General features: G+C 39.4%; 1 protein-coding gene across 10 annotated transcripts; it reads left to right on the top strand.

Moving 5' to 3' along the window:
- The first annotated feature begins 410 nt into the window (after window positions 1-410).
- LOC120103902 lies at window positions 411-14,936 on the top strand. Of its 10 annotated transcripts, none has more exons than XR_005509629.1 (5): window positions 411-4,692; window positions 4,833-4,889; window positions 7,101-7,157; window positions 9,222-9,282; window positions 10,107-14,936. XR_005509629.1 is itself a non-coding variant. In XM_039121721.1 (5 exons), exons 4-5 carry the CDS (start codon window positions 9,211-9,213, stop codon window positions 10,761-10,763), a joined length of 729 nt encoding a protein of 242 aa, XP_038977649.1. In that variant the 5' UTR covers window positions 4,677-4,692; window positions 4,833-4,889; window positions 7,101-7,157; window positions 9,105-9,210; the 3' UTR covers window positions 10,764-14,936. The 10 variants fall into 10 exon arrangements, 8 of the variants coding, with proteins under 8 accessions (XP_038977655.1, XP_038977656.1, XP_038977649.1 ...); XM_039121721.1 differs by having other exon boundaries at window positions 4,677-4,692; window positions 9,105-9,282; XR_005509630.1 differs by lacking the exon at window positions 7,101-7,157 and having other exon boundaries at window positions 2,069-4,692.
- The last annotated feature ends 4,765 nt before the right edge of the window (window positions 14,937-19,701 follow it).

The following is a 19,701-nucleotide window of genomic DNA, read 5'->3' as shown; positions in this document are numbered from 1 at the left end:
ATGCAATTGGGTGTCCACCTGCTTTAATTTGTTGTCGCACGCACCACATTTGTGGAATGCCCAAACATCAATTTAAAGTCGGCATTATGTGGTTCTGTATGCTGTTTTTGCCACTGTGACTGAGACACACATATGACTTTAGTGTTTTCATAGATGTATTATAGTAATTTCTGTGCTTTTGTCGCCTCTTCCTGTCATGATATGATCAAGCCTTTCAAGGTGGATGCTGTTTGTTGGTCACTGTTGGTCTAAACTCTAAGCTGTGGATGAAATAGTTTGGTGCTGGAGGTTATATTCTCTTCAGTAGCGGTAGAGCGAGCAGCTTTCGAATGTCTGCTGTCCCGCAGACATCCGAGCAGCGGCCATTGTTAGATGGGGGGAGGAGGAGAAGACATTGTGGGATCTTTCCCTAGGTCGGCTTCTAGTTCTCTTTCTCAAGATTTGCTGGTATTCTATTTCTTCTTCTCCTTCTACTTGTTCTTGGTCTCCCGGGTGGATAATGGTCACGATGTTGTGCTTCTGGTTATCTTTTTCTCTTTCTTTGTTTATGTGCCTTCTCTTTTGCTTTTCTTATTCTTCTTTGTTTCCCAAATTGGGAGAGCGGCGCTGCTTTTGGGTTCTTTACATGGCGGCTGTGATGATTCTTGCACGTGGGTTTCGCTACAATTGAGAGGAAAGCAGTTATTCTCTTGACGGCAAGGCAATCTTGCAGGCAACTGTTTGCAGCCATTTTGATTTATTAGTTGTAGATCAATCGGTGAATCTGAGCCCCCCTCCATCTTCCCCTTCTCTGCTTTCAAATTGCTGGGATTTTTGTTTTCAATATTCCTTTTTACGGTTGTGTTTTCGAGAGATTTTAATGTAGATTTAAGTGGAGAGTGTAGGAAATGGGGAGATCTTGGTCAAAGTCTCTCTCCCTCTCTCCCTTTTCTTCAGTATATCTTCAAAAGTTTTGAACTTGGTTCAGATATTTTATTTTGTTAACTTTGCTTTAAGTTCTCTCTGGACTTGAATGATAGTGAGATAATATTTTGATCGGTGTTTGTTCAATCTACATTTGGTATTCTTGGTTGTTGGTGGGACTCCGTCTAATTTGGTTCTGGAGGTTATGTTCTATATTGTTCTGGCATGTGAAATGATCTCTGACGTTCTAAATCCACGGGAAATTCTAAACCATTGAGCTTAAAAGGTTGCTATATAGGATTTTTTCGGATGCTTATTTCGTTAAATGCTAGGACTAGTTCTCTAGTTCTTCATAGAAAGAGTTTGGATTATTTTATTGCTTCTATATCTCTCGTCCTGCTTGGTTGTTGTACATAAATTTATGCTGGTTGTTGTTTCGGTTGGCTGCCATTGCTTGCTCTGTTTGATGATACGTAATTGATGGTCATCAAATTTTGAGCAAACTTTTTTTAGGGTCCGGTAGTCTTGGTGATGCAATTGGTTGTCCACCTGCTTTAATATGTTGTTGCATGCACCACGTTTGTGGAATGCCCGAACATCTATTTAATGTTGGCATTATGTGGTTTTGTATGCTGTTTTTTGCCGCTATGACTGAGACACACATAACTTTAGTATTTTCATGGTTGGATTATGGTAATTTCTTTGCGTTTGTTACCTCTTGCTGTCAACTTTGAATAATATGATCAACCCTTTTTTGGTAGATGCTGTCTGTAGGTCCCTGTTGGTCTAAACTGTGGATGAAATGGTCTGCTAGTTGATTGCACTCCCCGTCATTGTATCCGTCTTTGATAAATAGTTAATTTTCGGACTAACAAATTTCTTTTTTTGGGCTATGTTAATTGGATTTTGTTGTTTTAATTCAATGTTCGATAAGCATTATTCATTTGATCTCACCTAAGTTCAATCTTCTCGTGATGCTGCAGGCCTTAAAGCATTCACGTCATAAGTTATATTAATTGCAGTTGTGTTCAAAGTATTTCTGTTCCCTTTTTTATTTTTATCATATCCACAACTGAGGTGACATATGTCACGCCCCGGACACGATCCGTGACACGGCCGTGCTATTGCCGACTACCGCCCACAATAGCACGAAGCCTCATACATGGGTAACAGGGTAGTCAGACTAGTCAAACTGTCATATTTTTAAAATATTTGCAGTGTATCATAAAAGGTAGTACAGGTTATTTCTTCTTCCATCTCTGTGCCAGAGTCTTCCTCCCTCTATTTTACTATTGAAACTTGAAACAGAGGGAAGAAACATTCCACAGAGGAACTTCCCCCCTTTTTATTTTGTTTAAACCTATTTTAGTAAATCAGGTCATACTTTGCTCCGGGTTGGCTGTCGCCGAGCAGTACACCCTTCAAGAAATCCCTCCTTCCTCTCCTAGGGCTCTAGTGCCACCGGCACTCGCTCGAAACCCCTCCATGGGACGGCTCCAGAGTGGTGTGCTATGAATGAGGCGACCCAGTCTGCTGCACTGTTCGCCTCACGAAAGACATGCGTGGCTCGGAAGGAGTCCACCTCCCCCACTAGATAGCAGATATCATAGACAAGAGGGTGCAGATCTGGCCGCGGCTCTTTAGCAGCGATTGAGTGAGCAGCTCTGGAAGGTCTGCTGCTCCGCAGACAGCCGAGCAGCAACGATCGTTCGATGGGGGGAGGAGAAAAAGAGACACTGTGGGATCTTTTCCCCAGGTCGGCTTCTAGTTCTCTTACTCAAGATTTGTTGGTCTTCTCTTTCTTCTCCTTCAACTTGTTGGTCTCCCGGGTGGATAATGGCCGCGATGGTGTGCTTCTTGTTATCTTGTTCTCTTTGTTTGTTTATGTTTCTTCTCTTTTGCTTTTCTTCTTCTTCTTTGTTTCGCAAACTGGGAGAGCGGCATTGCTTTTGGGTTCCATGCAAAGAGGCTGTGATGATTCTTGGATGAGGGTTTTGCTACATCTTGAGAGGAAAGCAACTATTCTCTTGATGGTGAGGCAATCTTGGATGGTCTGCTGCTGTTGTTCTGCAGGCAACCGTTTGCAGCCGTTTTGATTTATTAGTTGCAGATCAATTGGTGAATCTGAGTCTCCTCCATCTTCCCCTTCTTTGCTTTCCAGTTGCTGGGATTATTTTTTTCAATATTCCTTTTTAAGGGTTTCTTGAATTTCTGAGAGATTTAAAGTAGATTTTGGTGGAGAGCGTAGGAAGTGGGGAGATCTTGGTAAAAGTCTCTCTATCCCTCTCTCCCTTTTCTTCAGTATATCTTCAAAAGTTTTGAACTTGGTTAAGATAATGCCTTTTGTCTAAGTTGCACATGATAATGTACTTGCTTGAGTTTCTATTGTCCGTCAGCCTTTGTAGTTTAGGTAATTATGGATAGCCACTCTCTTTGCCAACTATTCCTTTTAACCACAAATTTTATGTTGATTATACACTCTGCATTCCGCTTTATTCATGGTAAATCTACTTCATCAGTTTTTGTGGCTCGGTCCTTCAAAACTGCATCATCCTAGAACTTTACCAAGCTCATAAAAATTGTTCAAGTTTATTCTTGTCTCTGTTGTTGTCTTAATTATCTATTTATCTTCTGAGCTATTGTTGGACCCCTATGCTGCAGCAAAAGTCCGAACCTTTTGGGCAATGATGACAGCATCCTTACTCATTCCGGTGATAGCCTTCAAATAAACTATTACAACTCATGGTCATCTCATCTTATAGGGGCTAGATTCGTGATTTTCTGTGGAAATTATCTTCGATAAATCCTAACCATTGATGTCTCTTTAGCAAGCATATCTGATTGGTGGAACAGCATGCTCAAGTCGAAAAACTGTTCGATTGCAGTATTTCTTGAAGTTTGTAAGTATATTTTGATTTATTTGCCAACAATTTGTCAGAGTATTACTTTTATTGCTTAAGGCTGTGATTTCTTGAATCAGATTAACTTTTTGGTCTGTTATTGACGTTCAACAAGCATCAATAGTGTTGGACACCAATTTTTAGACTAGTATACTAGATGAAATTATCCATTTGTTGCTGACCTGTTCTGACCAGATCTTGATTTGAAAGCATTGGTAGGTTGTGAGTTGAGAGGGCACCCTCTGAGTCATATTCGGATTTGCAGTAAACCTTATTTATTTATTGCAGTAGACCTGTTTATCTAATGCCGCAGATTATGTAAACTTTTCATGTAAGACATAAGGTTCAAAATGGTACTTATAATGGTTCCAAGAATTAGGAGCATGGGCGGGCATACAATGTGATGGATAATCGCCTTCTCAAAGAGCTGGTTCTTATATGTTGGTAAACAAGGCTCAGCCTTGCACCTCTCCTTTCTCCTAGCTTTCTACTTGAGAGAGGAGGTGAGCATCTATAGTGATTTCTCAGTTACCGTTCAAGCATTGTTCCTTCTCCTTTTCTTCTTCGCTTTTTTGTGTACGGATTTATTTTTGTATGAATATTCATGCAACAAGGGGTGACTTCTAAAAATTGTTCTTCTCTTCTTTGCATGCCATCTTCTCTAGCAATAGGCGAGACATATGTGGAAGGTCTGCTACATTGCTGGCACCTGATCTGCATTCATTGTAAGTTGGAGAGGTCATCACCATCGGAGAAGAGGTGCGGGGATCTTCTCCTCTTTTTTGTGTGCATGTATATTAATGAGATGATGGGCAAGTTGTGAAATTACTCTTCTTCTCTTCTTTGCGTGTTAGCTTCTCTAGCAGTAGGCGAGGAACTTCTGGAAGTGGTGAATTTGAGCCTCTTTTTCCTTTTCCTTTTTTGCCTTTCAATTTCTTGTTTTTTGAAGATTATATTTTTGTAAGACTTCTTTAATTACATAACTGTAATTAAATTTCTTTTGATGTGTTTTTTCGGTTGTTCCTGAAGAATTCATAGGATTTGGAGGCTCATGATAGTTTCAAGATAAAGATGGTATCGATAAAGGTACGATTTTGACTTCGAGAACCCAAATTCTCAAAGTTTGTATTTTGCTTGTCAAAAATCAGGAGTTGTTTGCTCAATACTCAAATGTGTCACATTTTTACATTTTCTCCTTCCCAAAATCCCGACCATAAATACATGGGCTCTTTTACATGAACTACCAGTTTATGTGTGAATCTTATTGTGCTTTTTTTTTTCTGCAATTCTTTTACGTCTCTTGTTATAAAGTTATCTGAAATGCCTGCTTCACCATTGGATAACTTTTTCTCCCATTTGTTGCGATTGGCTAATTAAGTTAATATGTTTTTTCATTTTTATTTCCGCTCTCATTTAATTTGGGAAGCTGTGGTGTTTTTCTAACATTTACATCCTTGTTTTCTATAAATCATGACAGTGGCACCTCTACTTTTGCTCCCATTTTTATGTGCTGTGTATGTTGCTTAATATTTTATTTGACAAATGTGGTTGGTTCTCTTAGTACACTTTCAAATAGTATCATATGCAGTTCCCATGAGATAATGACATGATCTTCTGAAAATGCATTTGCATAATCTCAGAACCGAACTATTAGACTAATCCCTGTATAGCTCCTATGCCTTTTTATATTAGATCAAGTTCAGAACCAGATTAATTTCTCTTTGTTTTGTCTGCTGGCCATCAGTTATGGTTATATCCTTGTGAGATACTGTGTGGTAATTCCAATCCTTCAATCATTTAATCATTTTTTGTTAACCTTGTTGGTTACATTGATCTGCATGACTTTCCATTGGCTTGGAAAACATTTCTGCATGTTGTTCTGGATACTTTACCATTTCTTTTTCAACCTCTCTTTCTCTTTAATTTTCATGATTTCATGCCTGAGCATGTTTGTTAATGTATTACGTGCGGGCGGGGCTTGGTGCAATGGTAAGGTTGCTCCATTTGACCTGTGCATCATGTATTCGAAACACCTCAGATGCTAAGTGGCAGAAACCTTGGGGATGCCTTTTTTTGTTTTCTTGAATGTATTATGTATCATAAAGGTAAGGCTTGTGATATGTCGGGATGATTATATTCTATTAAGTTGTGAATGATTGTTTTATGATTATTATTTTTTAGGATGTAGTCTTATCTTCTAAAGTTCAAATGGACCAACAATTAGCATATCTGGTTGACTCGGTGATTTATTTTTTGAACTGAGGTTGGCTCGTTACAAAGCCAAATATTATGTATTCTAGGTAAATTGTCTCTTTTGGTTTCTTAGGACTCACTTCTCGTAGGCTAAACATGATTCCTTTTTTGGCTTCCAAAAAGGCTCCATTTATTTTTATACAAGAATTGACTTGTGTCTGGCCTGTAGTGGATATAGCTTTGTGTTCTTTATTATTGGAAGCCATTCTTTTCTTTTCTTTTTCTTTTTTCTAACATTTTTTAATATTTTTTTCTTTTTTTAATAAAAAACGTTGTCTTCTTGCACCTTCCATGCTAGACCTAATGATTTCTATTGAACACAGATAATTCCTTGACCTGTACGTGGTTTGACGGCCATACTCTTTCTGGTTCCCTTTAGATGAGATGAAGTTTCTTGATTCCACCTAGTTTGAGACTAAGTTTGTTTAATTTATTTACATAAATAGTACACTTGTATTGCCTTCAGATGATAATGTACTTGCTTGAGTTTCTATTGTCCGCCGGCCTTTGTAGTTTAGGTAATTATGGATAGCCACTCTCTTTGCCAGCTATCCCTTTTTAACCACAACTTTTATGTTGATTATACACTTTGCATTCCGCTTTATTCATGGTAAATCTACTTCATCAGTTTTTGTGGCTCGGACCTTCAAACTGCATCATCCTAGAATTTTACCAAACTCATAAAAACTGTTCAAGTATATTCGTGTCTGCTGTTGTCTTACTTATCTATTTATCTTCTGAGCTATTGCTGACCCTATGCAGCAGCTAAAGTCCGAACCTTTTGGGTGATGATGACATCTTTACTCCTTTCTTTGATAGCCTTTAAATGAAATATTACAGCTCCTAGTCATCTTATCTTATAGGGGCTTGATTCGTGATTTTCTGTGGAAGCTGTCCTCGATAAATCCTAACCATTGATGTCTCTTTAGCAAGCATATCTGATTGGTGGAACAGCGTGCTCAGGTCGAAAAATTTTCTGATCGCATTATTTCTTGAAGTATATAAGTATATTTTGATTTATTTGCCAACAATTTGTTCCTGAAGAATTCATATGATTTGGAGGCTGATGATAGTTTCGAGATAAAGATGGTATCAATAAAGGTACGATTTTGACTTCGAGAACCGACATTCTCAAAGTTCGTGTTTTGCTTGTCAGAAATCAGGAGTTGTTTGCTCAATACTAGAATGTGTCGCATATTTACATTTTCTCCTTCACAAAATCCCGACCATAAATAGATGGGCTTTTTTACATGAACTACTAGTTTGTGTGAATCTTATTGTGCTATTTTTTTTCTGCAATTCTTTTATGTCTCTTGTTATTAAGTTAGCTGAAATGCCTGCTTCACCATTGGATAACTTTTCTCCTAATTGTTGCGATTGGCTAATTAATTTAATTTGTTTTTTCATTTTTATTTCTGCTCTCATTTAATTTGGGATGCTCTGGTGTTTTTCTGACATTTACATCTTTGTTTTCCGATCACAGTATTTCTTGAAGTATGTAAGTATATTTTGATTTATTTGCCAACAATTTGTCATAGTATTACTTTTATGCCTTTTCGAAGGGGATTTTTTCTTTCTGGGTTTGTTTTTGATCCCAAAATGGATGATTTGTTGCCCCTAGCCAAGGTTCGGGAGCTAGATTTTATGTTTTTCTTTCTATTGGATTCGATTTTCTGCCAAAGATTTGGTTTTGGAATCTCTATCTTGATTGCCCATCAAAGATGGAACCTTTATCTTGATCTCTTTAAATTTTTCATCGTCTTTTTTTTTTAATTATTATTTAGCTGGATTCTTTATTTCTTATTTGCTTTGTTATTTCTCTCTCTTCAGCGCGCGCGTGTCTCATGCCAGGTTTTTAGAGTCACTTATCTAACGTTGGAGTTTGGATTTTATAATATCATGGAAGAGCTGCTTTGATAATTTTTTTTTCCTGATTTTAGTTTCTATTTATTGAGAGTCGAAATTTGGCACTAGTTAAACATCTGCTTGAGTTGTGAAAAACAAAAAGATCTGAATTTGGGTTTTGAAGATTGAAGAATAGGTGGCAATATTCAGAAGCCAGGATTTTTTTTTTCTCAATTGTTTAGCTTGTCCAAGAATGTTCTGACCTCGTAAAAGTAGATATGATATGTTTTCAGCTTATGTTTAACTATGACTGCCGTGAGTGTTGGACTAACTTTAATTTACTATCTTAGCTCGTTTACAAAACTTAATTTATTTGGATTGTTTAATGATTACAGCAGTCTTTTGTTAAGTATGTCGAATCTGAAAAGGTCCCCAAGGAATTTAAATCATTCCTTTACTGTTCTCCTTGAGGCTTGGAAGAAAAATTTGCTCCATGGCTTTTTATTTAGTCTGTATTAAGTTATTTGATTTTTCATTTTTCCCATCAATTTCCTATGCCTATCAGAGCATCATAATTTTACTGTTGTTAATTCTTTTTTTATCATGTAAAGGATTTCAACCAATTTTTACAAGACAATTATAAATGTGATATAAAATTTTGCCCCAAAGTCAAACCTATGGAAAAAACATTAATTTTTCTTGGATTAAAGTTGGAACACTACCTTGCTTTTGACCCAGCCTATTTCAGATATTGTTTTCTTGTTTTGGATGAAGACTTTCTTAAATGCAATTAAAGAAGTTGAATTTTATGTAAACCTAAATTGATTATACTCTCATCTGCTTGTGGTCAAGAAGTTTTCAACCCCATGCTATTAGCACAATGGTCATTGAAAATATATTTATAATTTTCTTGATGAATAGAGTATTTTTAAAAATCTAGCAAAGTTTGCAAGTACTTTACAAATCACTCTGACAAGATTTTGCTGTACTCTTCCCTTTTACATACTCAAATTTCAGGAGATTCGTTATTTTTCCTACTTTACTCGCAACTTTATCTCATGTTATTACATTTCCTCTATCATCGTTATCCCATATTTTGACATTGTTACCGTGACAATCTAAACTAGAATATGATTCTCAGTGTTTTGACTTTTACGCTATCAAGGTTAAGGACTAAAACTGTCGTTCTTTTTCCTAATGTAGGTATCTGCCCTTGCTTATACTTTTGTAGAATGAGAGGCACCATCAACTGACTGCTTTTGCCTCCATAATATTGTGTAATAATTGTAAAGTAACTGGTTGACATGAAATGGCGACCAGTGTTGGTCAGACTTATTATGGATGGTCACAGGAGGAGTTATCTGATCGAGATGATTCTCAAGTAATTTTTTTCTAATCTCTTTGGGTTGTTCACCATCATAATTATTTGTCTAAAAAAATCTTTAATGCTCCTTTAGAGTGCTAAACTAACAGCAATTCATTCTTACATGTATCAAACCATCTATTTTTTGCTCTTTAACCCTTTTTTAATGACATTATTCAGGTTACATAAATGCTAACTACAATGATAAGATATTTATCTATTGCTAGTTTCATTTTGCATTTCAGATTTTTTAATATATGATCTTACATGTAATATATTGTATCAAATTCTACACTATATTTGCAACAGAATGGTACGAGTTCTTTTATTCTCTGCTGTGGTCTTATTGGTTCTATTTTGCTTGTTTTCCTCTCCTTGCAGTTTCATTGCTGTTTTTGAAGTATATACAGTTGGGATGATATAAACTCCTTACATCTGCTTATTAAGTTAGATTGCTATGCAAAAGGTCTATAATGAATATAATTTTCCTATTCTGTTGTTATTGGGTGGCTAAATGGGTGCTTGAGCTTTATTAAGTACCTGAGTTTCATTTCTCTGTATTTCCTGATGTGACCTACTTTGTTATTCTTCTCCTATATTGAATTCTGAACTCATGATACATTACCTTTCAGCTGTGTTGGTATATTAATTTTCCCCTTTTTGTTTCTTACATTTTCTGTTGATTTATATGGATATTATATTAAGTTTGATACAAAGTTAGCAGAGAATATAGCATGTGATACAAAGAAGCCAATGAAAGATAATTGGGGTGCTGTAATTATTTAAATATATTGTTTTCTTTCATTTATGTAGAGTATTAATATTGTTAATGTGGTTTGCAGGAAGCTTCGGTCTCGCAAATGCTTGATCATGGTTCTATATCCTTTGGAAGATTTGCAGCTGAGTCATTGTCATGGGAGAAAAGGTCAGTGTTTACTCACGACAGACGCCAGGAGGAACTGGACAAGTTTAGTGGCTTAGTTGCCAAAAAGAAAGCATACTTTGAAGAATACTACAGAAGGCTTCGAGCTTTAAAGGCCTTGGAACAGAACCAGCAAACTGAGCTCACATTGGATTATGGTGGTGATGGTAGTAATTCTAGCCAAACTGGAGAAGATGATGAAACAGCTCTGCAGCATGGAAGTCTTAGAGATGGGGCAGCAGAAACTATTGATGCCCCTTCTACAGAAACTGAAAATGAACTAAACTTCAAGCAGGATACGAAGTGCAGTCAAGCTCTTCAAACTAGACCGCTGTATCTAGGATCCACAACATCAAATATAGACTCGCTGAGAAGAAGCATGGAAAAAATTGAGCCAGAGAAAAACTTTAACCATGCTGTGATGCAAGACCTGGACAGAGAATCCTTGTCGAAAGACAGCTTTCCACTCCCCAAGATTGATCAGCTCGTAGATGTGACCTTTGGACATCAATTACCAACCTCCATAGATGCAATCTCTAGGTACAACCAGATCCAAAAGACATCCGAAGACGAGTAGAAAACAACCTTTCTCACTGGCAGAGGCCTCTACTGCTACAAGGTAATGCCCTTTGGCTTAAAGAATACAAGGGCAACTTACCAACACCTCATCAATAAGATCTTCAAGGAGCAAATCGGCCGAAACATGGAGGTGTATATGGATAATATGTTCGTAAAAAGCTAAGTAATGGGGCAGCACATAGCCGACTTAGAGGAAACTTTTGCGACCCTCAAAAGGTACCAAATAAAGCTCAATCGGACGAAGTACGCCTTCGGAGTTGCGTTAAGAAATTATCTGGATTCCGTAGTGACACAGCGAGGCATTGAGGCAAATCCAGAGAAGATCTGAGCAGTGCAGGACATACAACTCCCAAAGACCGTCAAAGAAATTCGGCGCCTGGCTGGTCAGGTCGCCGCGCTGGCAAGATTTGTCTCCAAATCAGTGGAGTGCTGCCTTCCGTTCTTCAAGATCCTAAAGCATCCAAAGAACTTTCAATGGATCAAAGAGTGTCAAAAGGCCTTCGACCAACTAAAGAAGTACCTCAGCTCTATCGCCTTTCCTCACCAAGCCATAAGTTAGAGAAATGCTTTACTTATAATTAGTCGTTTCTCCTTCTGCTGTGAGTGTGATCTTGGTGCAGGAGGAAGAAGGATGCTAGAAACTGATCTACTACACAAGTAGTATCCTACAAGATGCCAAGACCAGATATTCTAAGTTGGAGAAGGCGGTTTATGCTCTCATCATCAGCTCGGAAGCTCCGCCCATATTTCTAGACCCATTCAGTCACAATCTTGACCGACCAGCCAGTGAGGCAAATTATAAGAAATCCCAAAAATGCAGATTAGTTGATGAAGTGGGCAGTGAAGCTCGAAGAATTCGACTTGGAGTACCAACCTGGGCCGTCCATGAAGGCAAAGGGTTGGCATACTTTCTGGTGGAATGCACCATCCCTAATGAAGATCCTGCCGAGCTCTCCAAAATAAAGACCACAGAGTGGTTATGGATCCTGCACGTAGACGAGTCATCAAACCTAGGGGGCAGTAGGGTTGGGCTCATACTTACCAGCCCAGATGGAGTAATTATAGAGTACGCTCTGCGATTCAAGTTTTCAACCTTAAATAAGAAGGCTAAATATGAAGTGCTCATCACCAGGCTCAAGCTTTCCAAGGAGCATGGGTCCAGCAGTTGAAGGTCTTCAAAGACTCACAATTGATCGTTGGCCAAGTTCGAAGAGAATTCGAAGCTCGGTGGCCATCGATGATCATATATCTACAGAAAGTAAACGACATCACTTTAGCCTTTCATAGCTTTGATATACATTAGATTTCTCATACGGAGAATGCAAGGGTCGACCTGCTGTCAAAACTAGCCACCTCGAAGATTGTCGACCCGACCAAAGCTACATCTCTTGAAGTCCTGGAGAAGTCGAGCATCGACGAGCCCGAGGTCATGATAAACACTATTGTCGAGCCGAGCTAGATTGATCCCCTCTTCGACTTCTTGAAGGACGAAAAATTGTCTACGAACTAGGGTGGAGCCTGCTGGATGAAGCAACAAGCCTCCCACAATGCTCGCCATGATGACAAGTTATGTTGGAGATCATTTTCATTGCCTCTCCTCAGATGCCTTTGTCTGACTGAGGTAGATTATGCACTTCAGAAAGTGCATGAGGGCATCTGTGGAAATCACTTGGGGGGAATATCCTCGGCCTATAAGATCTTACGACAAAGATACTGTTGGCCCACCTTGCAAAAGGATACTGCCGACATCGTCAAGAGATGCAACCAATACCAATGCTAGGCAAGCATCCAATAATGACTAGCTGTGTCGCTGACACGATTAGTGCCCTTTAGTTATTTGCACAGTGGAGAATCGACATCCTTGGACCTTTTTCAAAGGCAATCGGGCAGTGCCAGTTTTTCTCTGTGGCGGTGGACTACTTCACCAAATAGGCAAAAGTCGAGCTAGTGGCTTGGATTACCAAGGTGAAAGCTCAAAATTTTGTTTGGAAGGCCATAATTTCTATATTCGGACTCCCTCGAGTGATCATCACCGATAATGGGCGTCAGTTTGACAATGCCCAATTCACAGAATTTTACACTAAGCTCGGAATCGACCACCGGTTTACTTCGGTGGCACACCTCCAATCAAACAGAGAGGCCAAAATAACCAACCGAACGATTTTGTAGGGACTAAAGGCAAGACTGGACTGAGTAAAGGGCATGTGAGTTGAAGAGCTCTACAGTGTTTTGTGGGCATATAGAACCACGTCTCGAGTCCCCACCAAAGAGACGCCCTTCAACCTTGCTTTTGGAACAAAGGCAGTAATCCCATTAGAGATTAGACTTCCGTCACTTCGGGTGAAAAGCTTTGATGACCAAACAAATCTCGATCAGCTCCGAGCCAACCTTGATCTATTGGAAGAAACTAGAGAGCAAATTCAAATCCGCCTGGCAACGTACCAGTGGAAAGCAGATCGGTACTACAACTCAAAGGTCAAGAGTAAGATCTTCTGACTTAGCGACCTCGTCTTAAGAAAGATCGAAGTATTTGACCAAGAGAGCCCGAAAAGCTAAACCCAAACTGGGAAGGCCCATACTGAGTAGCCGAATCAATGCGACCTAGAATATATAAGTTGGAGCACCTTGACGATGCTCTGATCCCATGAACTTAGAATTTCGACAATCTTCATATTTATCACCAATAAGGTTCGTTTGTATTTCAAGTTTATTCCTAATAAAAATTTTCTCGTTATGTCTCTATCTTTTAGATTGGACAAGTATAACAAGCATTTTGACTCAAGACACCCCACGAATGCCTGGGCTCCGAACTAAGGAGACACCCCAAATCCGTCTAGGACATCCTCAAGCCGAGCTCATTTGAAGTTCTTCTAGACTCAAACTCTAGAGAGAACAACTAAGGAGACACCCCGAATCCATCTGGGACCTCCTCAAGCCAAGCTCACTCAAAATTCCTGCTAACATAAATTTCGAAGAGGTCAACTAAGGAGACACCCCAAGCCAACTTGGGACCTCCTTAAGCTAAGCTCACTTGAAATTCCTTCGGAGACGAACTCCAAAGAGGTCAACTAAGAAGACACCCAAGGCCGACCGGGAACCTCCTAAAGCCAAGCTCACCTAGAGTTTATCTAGAGACAAACTCAAGAAGGATCAACCGAGGAGCCCAAGATAGGCCAAAAACCCTTGCCAATCCTGTGGTTGGAATTGAATATAAGAAGATGCGTCAAAGGAAGGTTCAATGCTATAACCCAAACACAAGCAAAAAGTAGACAACATAAGCAAAATCTGAAGTCAGGTATTTTAGAAAATTCTTTATTTTTATTACTTTTAAATATATACATTGACCTCGACAAAGGTCGAGCAAAAATAAATGTACATCAACCTCGGTAAAAATCGAGCCAAAAATGAAGTACAAGCCCAGTCCAAAGCAAAAAAGGTAAAGAAGTGAAGGGCTTCATTCTTTGCCTTCACCCTCACCAACATCGCCGTCCTCGCCATCTTTGCCGCCTCTGCCGGCCTCGCTACCTTCGCCGTCCTCATCGCTTCTTTCATCGAAGTTAGGTTGAAGGTCGAAAAAGTCCATCTCCGGGAAGAGTTGCTGGTCCCGAGCTCAACATTCCTCAAAGCCCTTTACAAAAGCATCAGTCGCGTTCTCCTCGTAGTCATCCTTATACTAGTCTAAGGAGAGATATTCCTCAATTGCCTTGGCGGCCCTCTACTTGGCTTGGATGACGAGCTCCTTGGCCTCTGCGACTTACCCCTTAGCTCAGATGACAAACTCCCAGACCTTGTTAGCCTTTTGTTCAGCCTAACCTAGCTTCGTAGAAAGCTCTGCGGCCTTTTGCTTGATAGCTTTGAAGGCCTCTCTGGCTGCAGACAGTTGAGATCTCATTGCATGATTGAACTGATTCATTTTTTATGAGCAAATATTAAACTCATTCTTTCTGCAGCTGCATAATTTATACTGTAGCCTTTGAGTGCGATCACTTCTAACTTACCGTCCATAAACCATTAAGGTCTTTATTGAGAGAGCTGCTAAGGTCTTTATGGGCCTCTCCTGTGGTTACCTGAGCTGAGGCTATAAAAAGGCTCTAAATCTTCGAACTTGAGCACAGCATATCACACCTGAGACAAGCCTTGTACAACTACTTATCAGATAGAGAACTTCCACTTGCCCACTTATTTTTCCACTCTTTTCCGCTCTCAATTTTTCTATCTTTTCTTTTTGGATAATAAAGGAGAGTTAATTGGATCAGATCTTCACACAATGATGTCATGATAGGAGGACTAAGCTGAATTTATTGTACCTTAGAGATGATCTCACAGTGAAGTTGCACAAGAGGGATATTTATACCCTATCTCAACAATCTAGCTGATGGTTAAGAGCAAGCGCGACGTAAATCAGATTTGATAAAATCCATCACATGGCCCTTACAAAATTGAGTAAAGTTTGATTACAATAAAATTCAACATGTGTGGATGCACAGATCGAAGGAGAAGAGTTAGGTCAAAAACAAACCGAAGGCCTAGGACCTGGCTATAATTAGCTACGATATGTAGAAGTAGACTAAGATGACTAAAACATTTTGAAGGATAGCCTCAAATATAAAACTGCATCTTAGCCAAAAAAAATACATGATTATCTGTCTAACAGTTGTGGAGCAACTATACTAAGGAGCGTGCATAATGAGGCATACGTAGTGCTAGTTACTAGAATTGCTAAGAATAGAGGCCAGACATGAGAGCAATCATCAAAGTGTGTATACACTATCTATTAGTATAAATAAGTAGAATTGTACTTTGTAATAAATCCTTCAACAATCAATCCGATGCATATTTATCTCATCTTAGTTTTGCTTTACGTTTTATCCTAGAAATAGGCATAACTTAGCTTTTTACTATAGCCCAATGCTATATCCCTACCGTAGCTCGATGCTATACCGTTAATCTCTCTTTTTGGGATATTCTACATCAAGTAAAGCTTATAGAGTCTTTAACAAAAGAACTCTTGTTATTGAAGAGTCTATACATGTTGTTTTTAATGATACTAATGATATCTTTTCTAGCAAGAAAGTAGCTCTTGATGATGATGCAGAAATACTTGAGAAAAAGATAGATGAGATGACATTACAAGAGGATGAACCAAAGCAAATTGGAGAAACTTCAACAAACCGAGAGGTAATTGTTGATCATGGGCTTACTAAAGCTTGGTGGTATGCTCATTGTCATCCTAAGGAATTAATTTTAGATGATCCATCTCAACCTGTTAGAACTAGAGCATCTCTTAGGAACTTAAATAATCATCTAGCATTTGTCTCACACTTTGAACCTAAAAACATAGAAGAAGCTGAAAATGATGTAAATTGGATAAATGCTATGCAAGAAGAACTAAACCAATTTACTAGAAACAAAGTATGGAACTTAGTTGAACGACCCACTGAATACTCAATAATAGGAACTAAATGGATATATAAAAATAAACTTGATGAAAATAGAATCGTGATTAGGAACAAGGCTAGACTAGTAGCAAAGGGATATAATCAAGAAGAAGGTATAGACTTTGATGAGACTTTTGCTCCTGTAGCTAGACTTGAAGCAATTAGATTGTTACTAGCATTTGCATGCTCTAAACACTTCAAACTATTTCAAATGGATGTAAAAAGTATCTTTTTGAATGGATATATTAATGAGGAGGTGTATGTAGAACAACCTCCTGGTTTTGAAAATCATCAATACCCCAATCATGTTTATAAACTAAACAAAGTACTTTATGGTCTGAAACAAGCTCCTAAAGCATGGTATGAAAGACTTAGCAAATTTCTATTAGACCATGAATTCTCTAGAGGGAACGTTGATACAACACTGTTCTTAAAGAAGAAAAACAAAGATATGTTAGTAGTACAGATTTATGTAGATGATATTATTTTCGGTGCTACTAACAATCGCCTCTGTGAAGAATTTGTTGACTTAATGCAGAGTGAATTTGAAATGAGCATGATGGGAGAGCTGAACTATTTTCTTGGGCTCCAAATCAAACAATCTAAAGAAGGCATCTTCATCTGTCAAGCAAAATACATCAAGGAGATGCTTAAGAAGTTTGATATGGAAGGAAACAAATCAATCAGCACACCCATGAGTTCATCATGCAAACTAGACAAAGATGAATCAGGTAAATCAGTAGATCAAAAAATGTATAGAGGTATGATAAGATCTTTATTATATGTTACTGCAAGTAGACCTGATATCATGTTTAGTGTATGCATGTGTGCTAGATATCAATCTAATCCTAAGGAATCACATTTAATTGCTTTTAAGAGAATCTTTAAATACCTAATAGGAACAAAAAATATAGGTTTATGGTACTCTAAAGAATCAAGCATAAACTTAATAGGGTACACTGATTCAGACTTCGCTGGTTATAAACTTGATAGAAAAAGCACCAGCGGGTCATGTCAATTCTTGGTTTAGCAAGAAACAAAACTCGGTTGCACTATCTACGGCTGAAGCCGAATATGTAGCTGCCGGGAGTTGTGCTCAAATCTTGTGGATTAAACAACAACTTGAAGATTATGGCATTAAACAAGATAAAATTCTCATTAACTGTGATAATACAAGTGCCATTAATCTAACTAAAAATCCAATTCAACATTCAAGAACTAAACACATTGAGATAAGACATCACTTCATAAGAGATCATGTTCTGAATGGTGATGTGACACTTCAATTTGTTTGTACTGATGATCAACTTGCTGATATCTTCACAAAACCTTTGAGTGAAGATCGATTTTGTATGCTTAGAAGAGGGTTAGGAGTGATTGATCCATTCTAGTGATACTCTCCTCTAATTCATTGATTTTGATGATTAGTTTATGTTGGACATAGGACTTCTTATCTATGATCATCAAATCAGTTCTTAAATCTTAGATAGTTCCATAACTCTCTCTTTTGGCACGGAAATAACAAGTTTTTTGGTTATGTGCCAGAGTTCGAGTCGACTCGAAAAGAATTTAGAGTCGGCTCGAGGTCGAGTCGACTCGCGACTTACCGGAGTCGACTCGAGGTCGGAAATCCGATTTTTAACCCTAAGCAGAATGTTTTTCTCTTTACTTCTATTTTCAGCCGCCACTGTTCAAAAGCCCTAGAGCCGTCTCCGACCCATTTTAGGTCATCTCCGTCGAGTTTTCTTCCATTTTTCTTGTCCTTCCCCTGTGTTTAGGTCAAAAATGCCTAGAAAAGCCGTTGTCCCAAGCCGGAAGAGACCTCTCTCCGCGAGCGGCGCCGAGCAACGGTCAAAGGCTCAGAACGAACCCGCGAGGCCACCACCTCCGGTTCCTTCCCCGCCTCGGTCGGTTCCCTCGCGTCCGTGCGCCAGGAGGGCAGTCTCCACCGAGAGGAAAGTCGACTTTGACTTCCTCTCCCGGGAAGGGTTCATCCTAGGGCATCGTCTCAGGGCTCAAGGGTTAGAGTTATTCTGTTCATTAGACCTCCCTACTTACCCGGGGTTAGTTAGGGAATTCTATGGGACTGTAGCTCGAAGTAGTGGTGGTATCCAGGGAACCGTAGCGGGTGTCCCTGTATTCATCTCGGAGGACTTCATTGCTCGAGTCCTCCATCTCTCCCGAGAAGGGATCTTTCCTAGTCACCCCCTTGATAGGACTGAGGCCCTTACGGCAGTGTTAGAGAGACCCCCTCAGTCTCCCTATAGAGGAAGTGTCTGCAAATCAGCTTTCAGCTGAAATACGGCTCCTCCTCAGTATCATTTCTAGGACTCTCTTTTCAAAAACTGGCCGATTTGACTTTATCTCTGAGAGGGACCTAGCCTTGATGTTCCACATACTCCAGGACACTCCTATCAACTTCCCTAAACTCATCTACAAGTATATCTGTGAACCCCTAGATAAACCTAGGTTGAGTCTCCCATATGGTATGCTATTCACTCTTATCTTTAGGGAGTTAGAGGTCCCTATTCCTGAGGGGGAACCCTCTCGCTCACTGCGTCACACAGATCGCATGGGTGAGGGGACTCTCCATCGTATGGGCTTTCATAGAGTTGAGGGAGTCTAGGTACGGAGACCATCCACTTCCACACCATCTGACCCTACCACTCATCACTCCCCTAGCCCTGACCATGACCAGGAGCACTATACAGATCTTCCCACCTTTCCTTCCACTTCTGGTCCATCTTTCCCATCCACTTCAGCCGGACCCTCGACTGCACCACCTTTTCAGCAGCAGCCTCTAGAGGTTCGGATATCTTCTGAGCAGCTCCGAGAGTTGCGGCAGGAAATAGTGAGGGAACTGAGGGATGACCTGCTGAGGGAGCTTCGAGGTCCTCAGACTGCTCCCTCCACCAAGGTAGTTTCCTCCTTGGCAGCCGTGACAGAGATGACTGCACACCTGAAGGAGGAAATATCCAATGTGCGAAGCCTAGTTCAAGCTCAATACTGGAACATGAGTGACGTCACGGACGACACGAGGAAGATGCAAGACGACATCCGACATGATCTAGGCAGTTAGAGTCAGGGTGCAGAGCGGTTAGCCAATGCATTGATCTCCAAGTTGGACACCCTCCAGGAGAGTGTGACCGAGCTTACCTCGATCCAGACTAGGGCCACCTCGGAGATTATAGCTCAGCTAGGGAATGTCTCAGAGGGGCTCAGCTTGGTCTTGAAACACACAAGACTAAGTTCGGGAGCCACATCCTCCAAGAAACCCTAGTGCAGCACTTTATGATGTATTTGTTTTTACACTTGTCTGATGTATTTACAATTGTATTTAAATGAACATCAATACAATGAGTAGACATTTCTTTTTCAAGACTGTGCACTTGTGCTTCTATACTTGTATGGTTTCTGTCTTTTTGCTATGATGACAAAAAGGGAGAGAAAATATGATAAATTGAAATATAAAGGAAATCACAAAAAAAGAAATCCTTA

The sequence above is a fragment of the Phoenix dactylifera genome, unplaced genomic scaffold (genome assembly GCF_009389715.1).
Source record: "Phoenix dactylifera cultivar Barhee BC4 unplaced genomic scaffold, palm_55x_up_171113_PBpolish2nd_filt_p 001196F, whole genome shotgun sequence".
Taxonomy (NCBI): domain Eukaryota; kingdom Viridiplantae; phylum Streptophyta; class Magnoliopsida; order Arecales; family Arecaceae; genus Phoenix; species Phoenix dactylifera.
The sequence above is the reverse complement of the archived record's forward strand: the minus strand, read 5'-3'. Positions and strand labels throughout refer to the sequence as shown.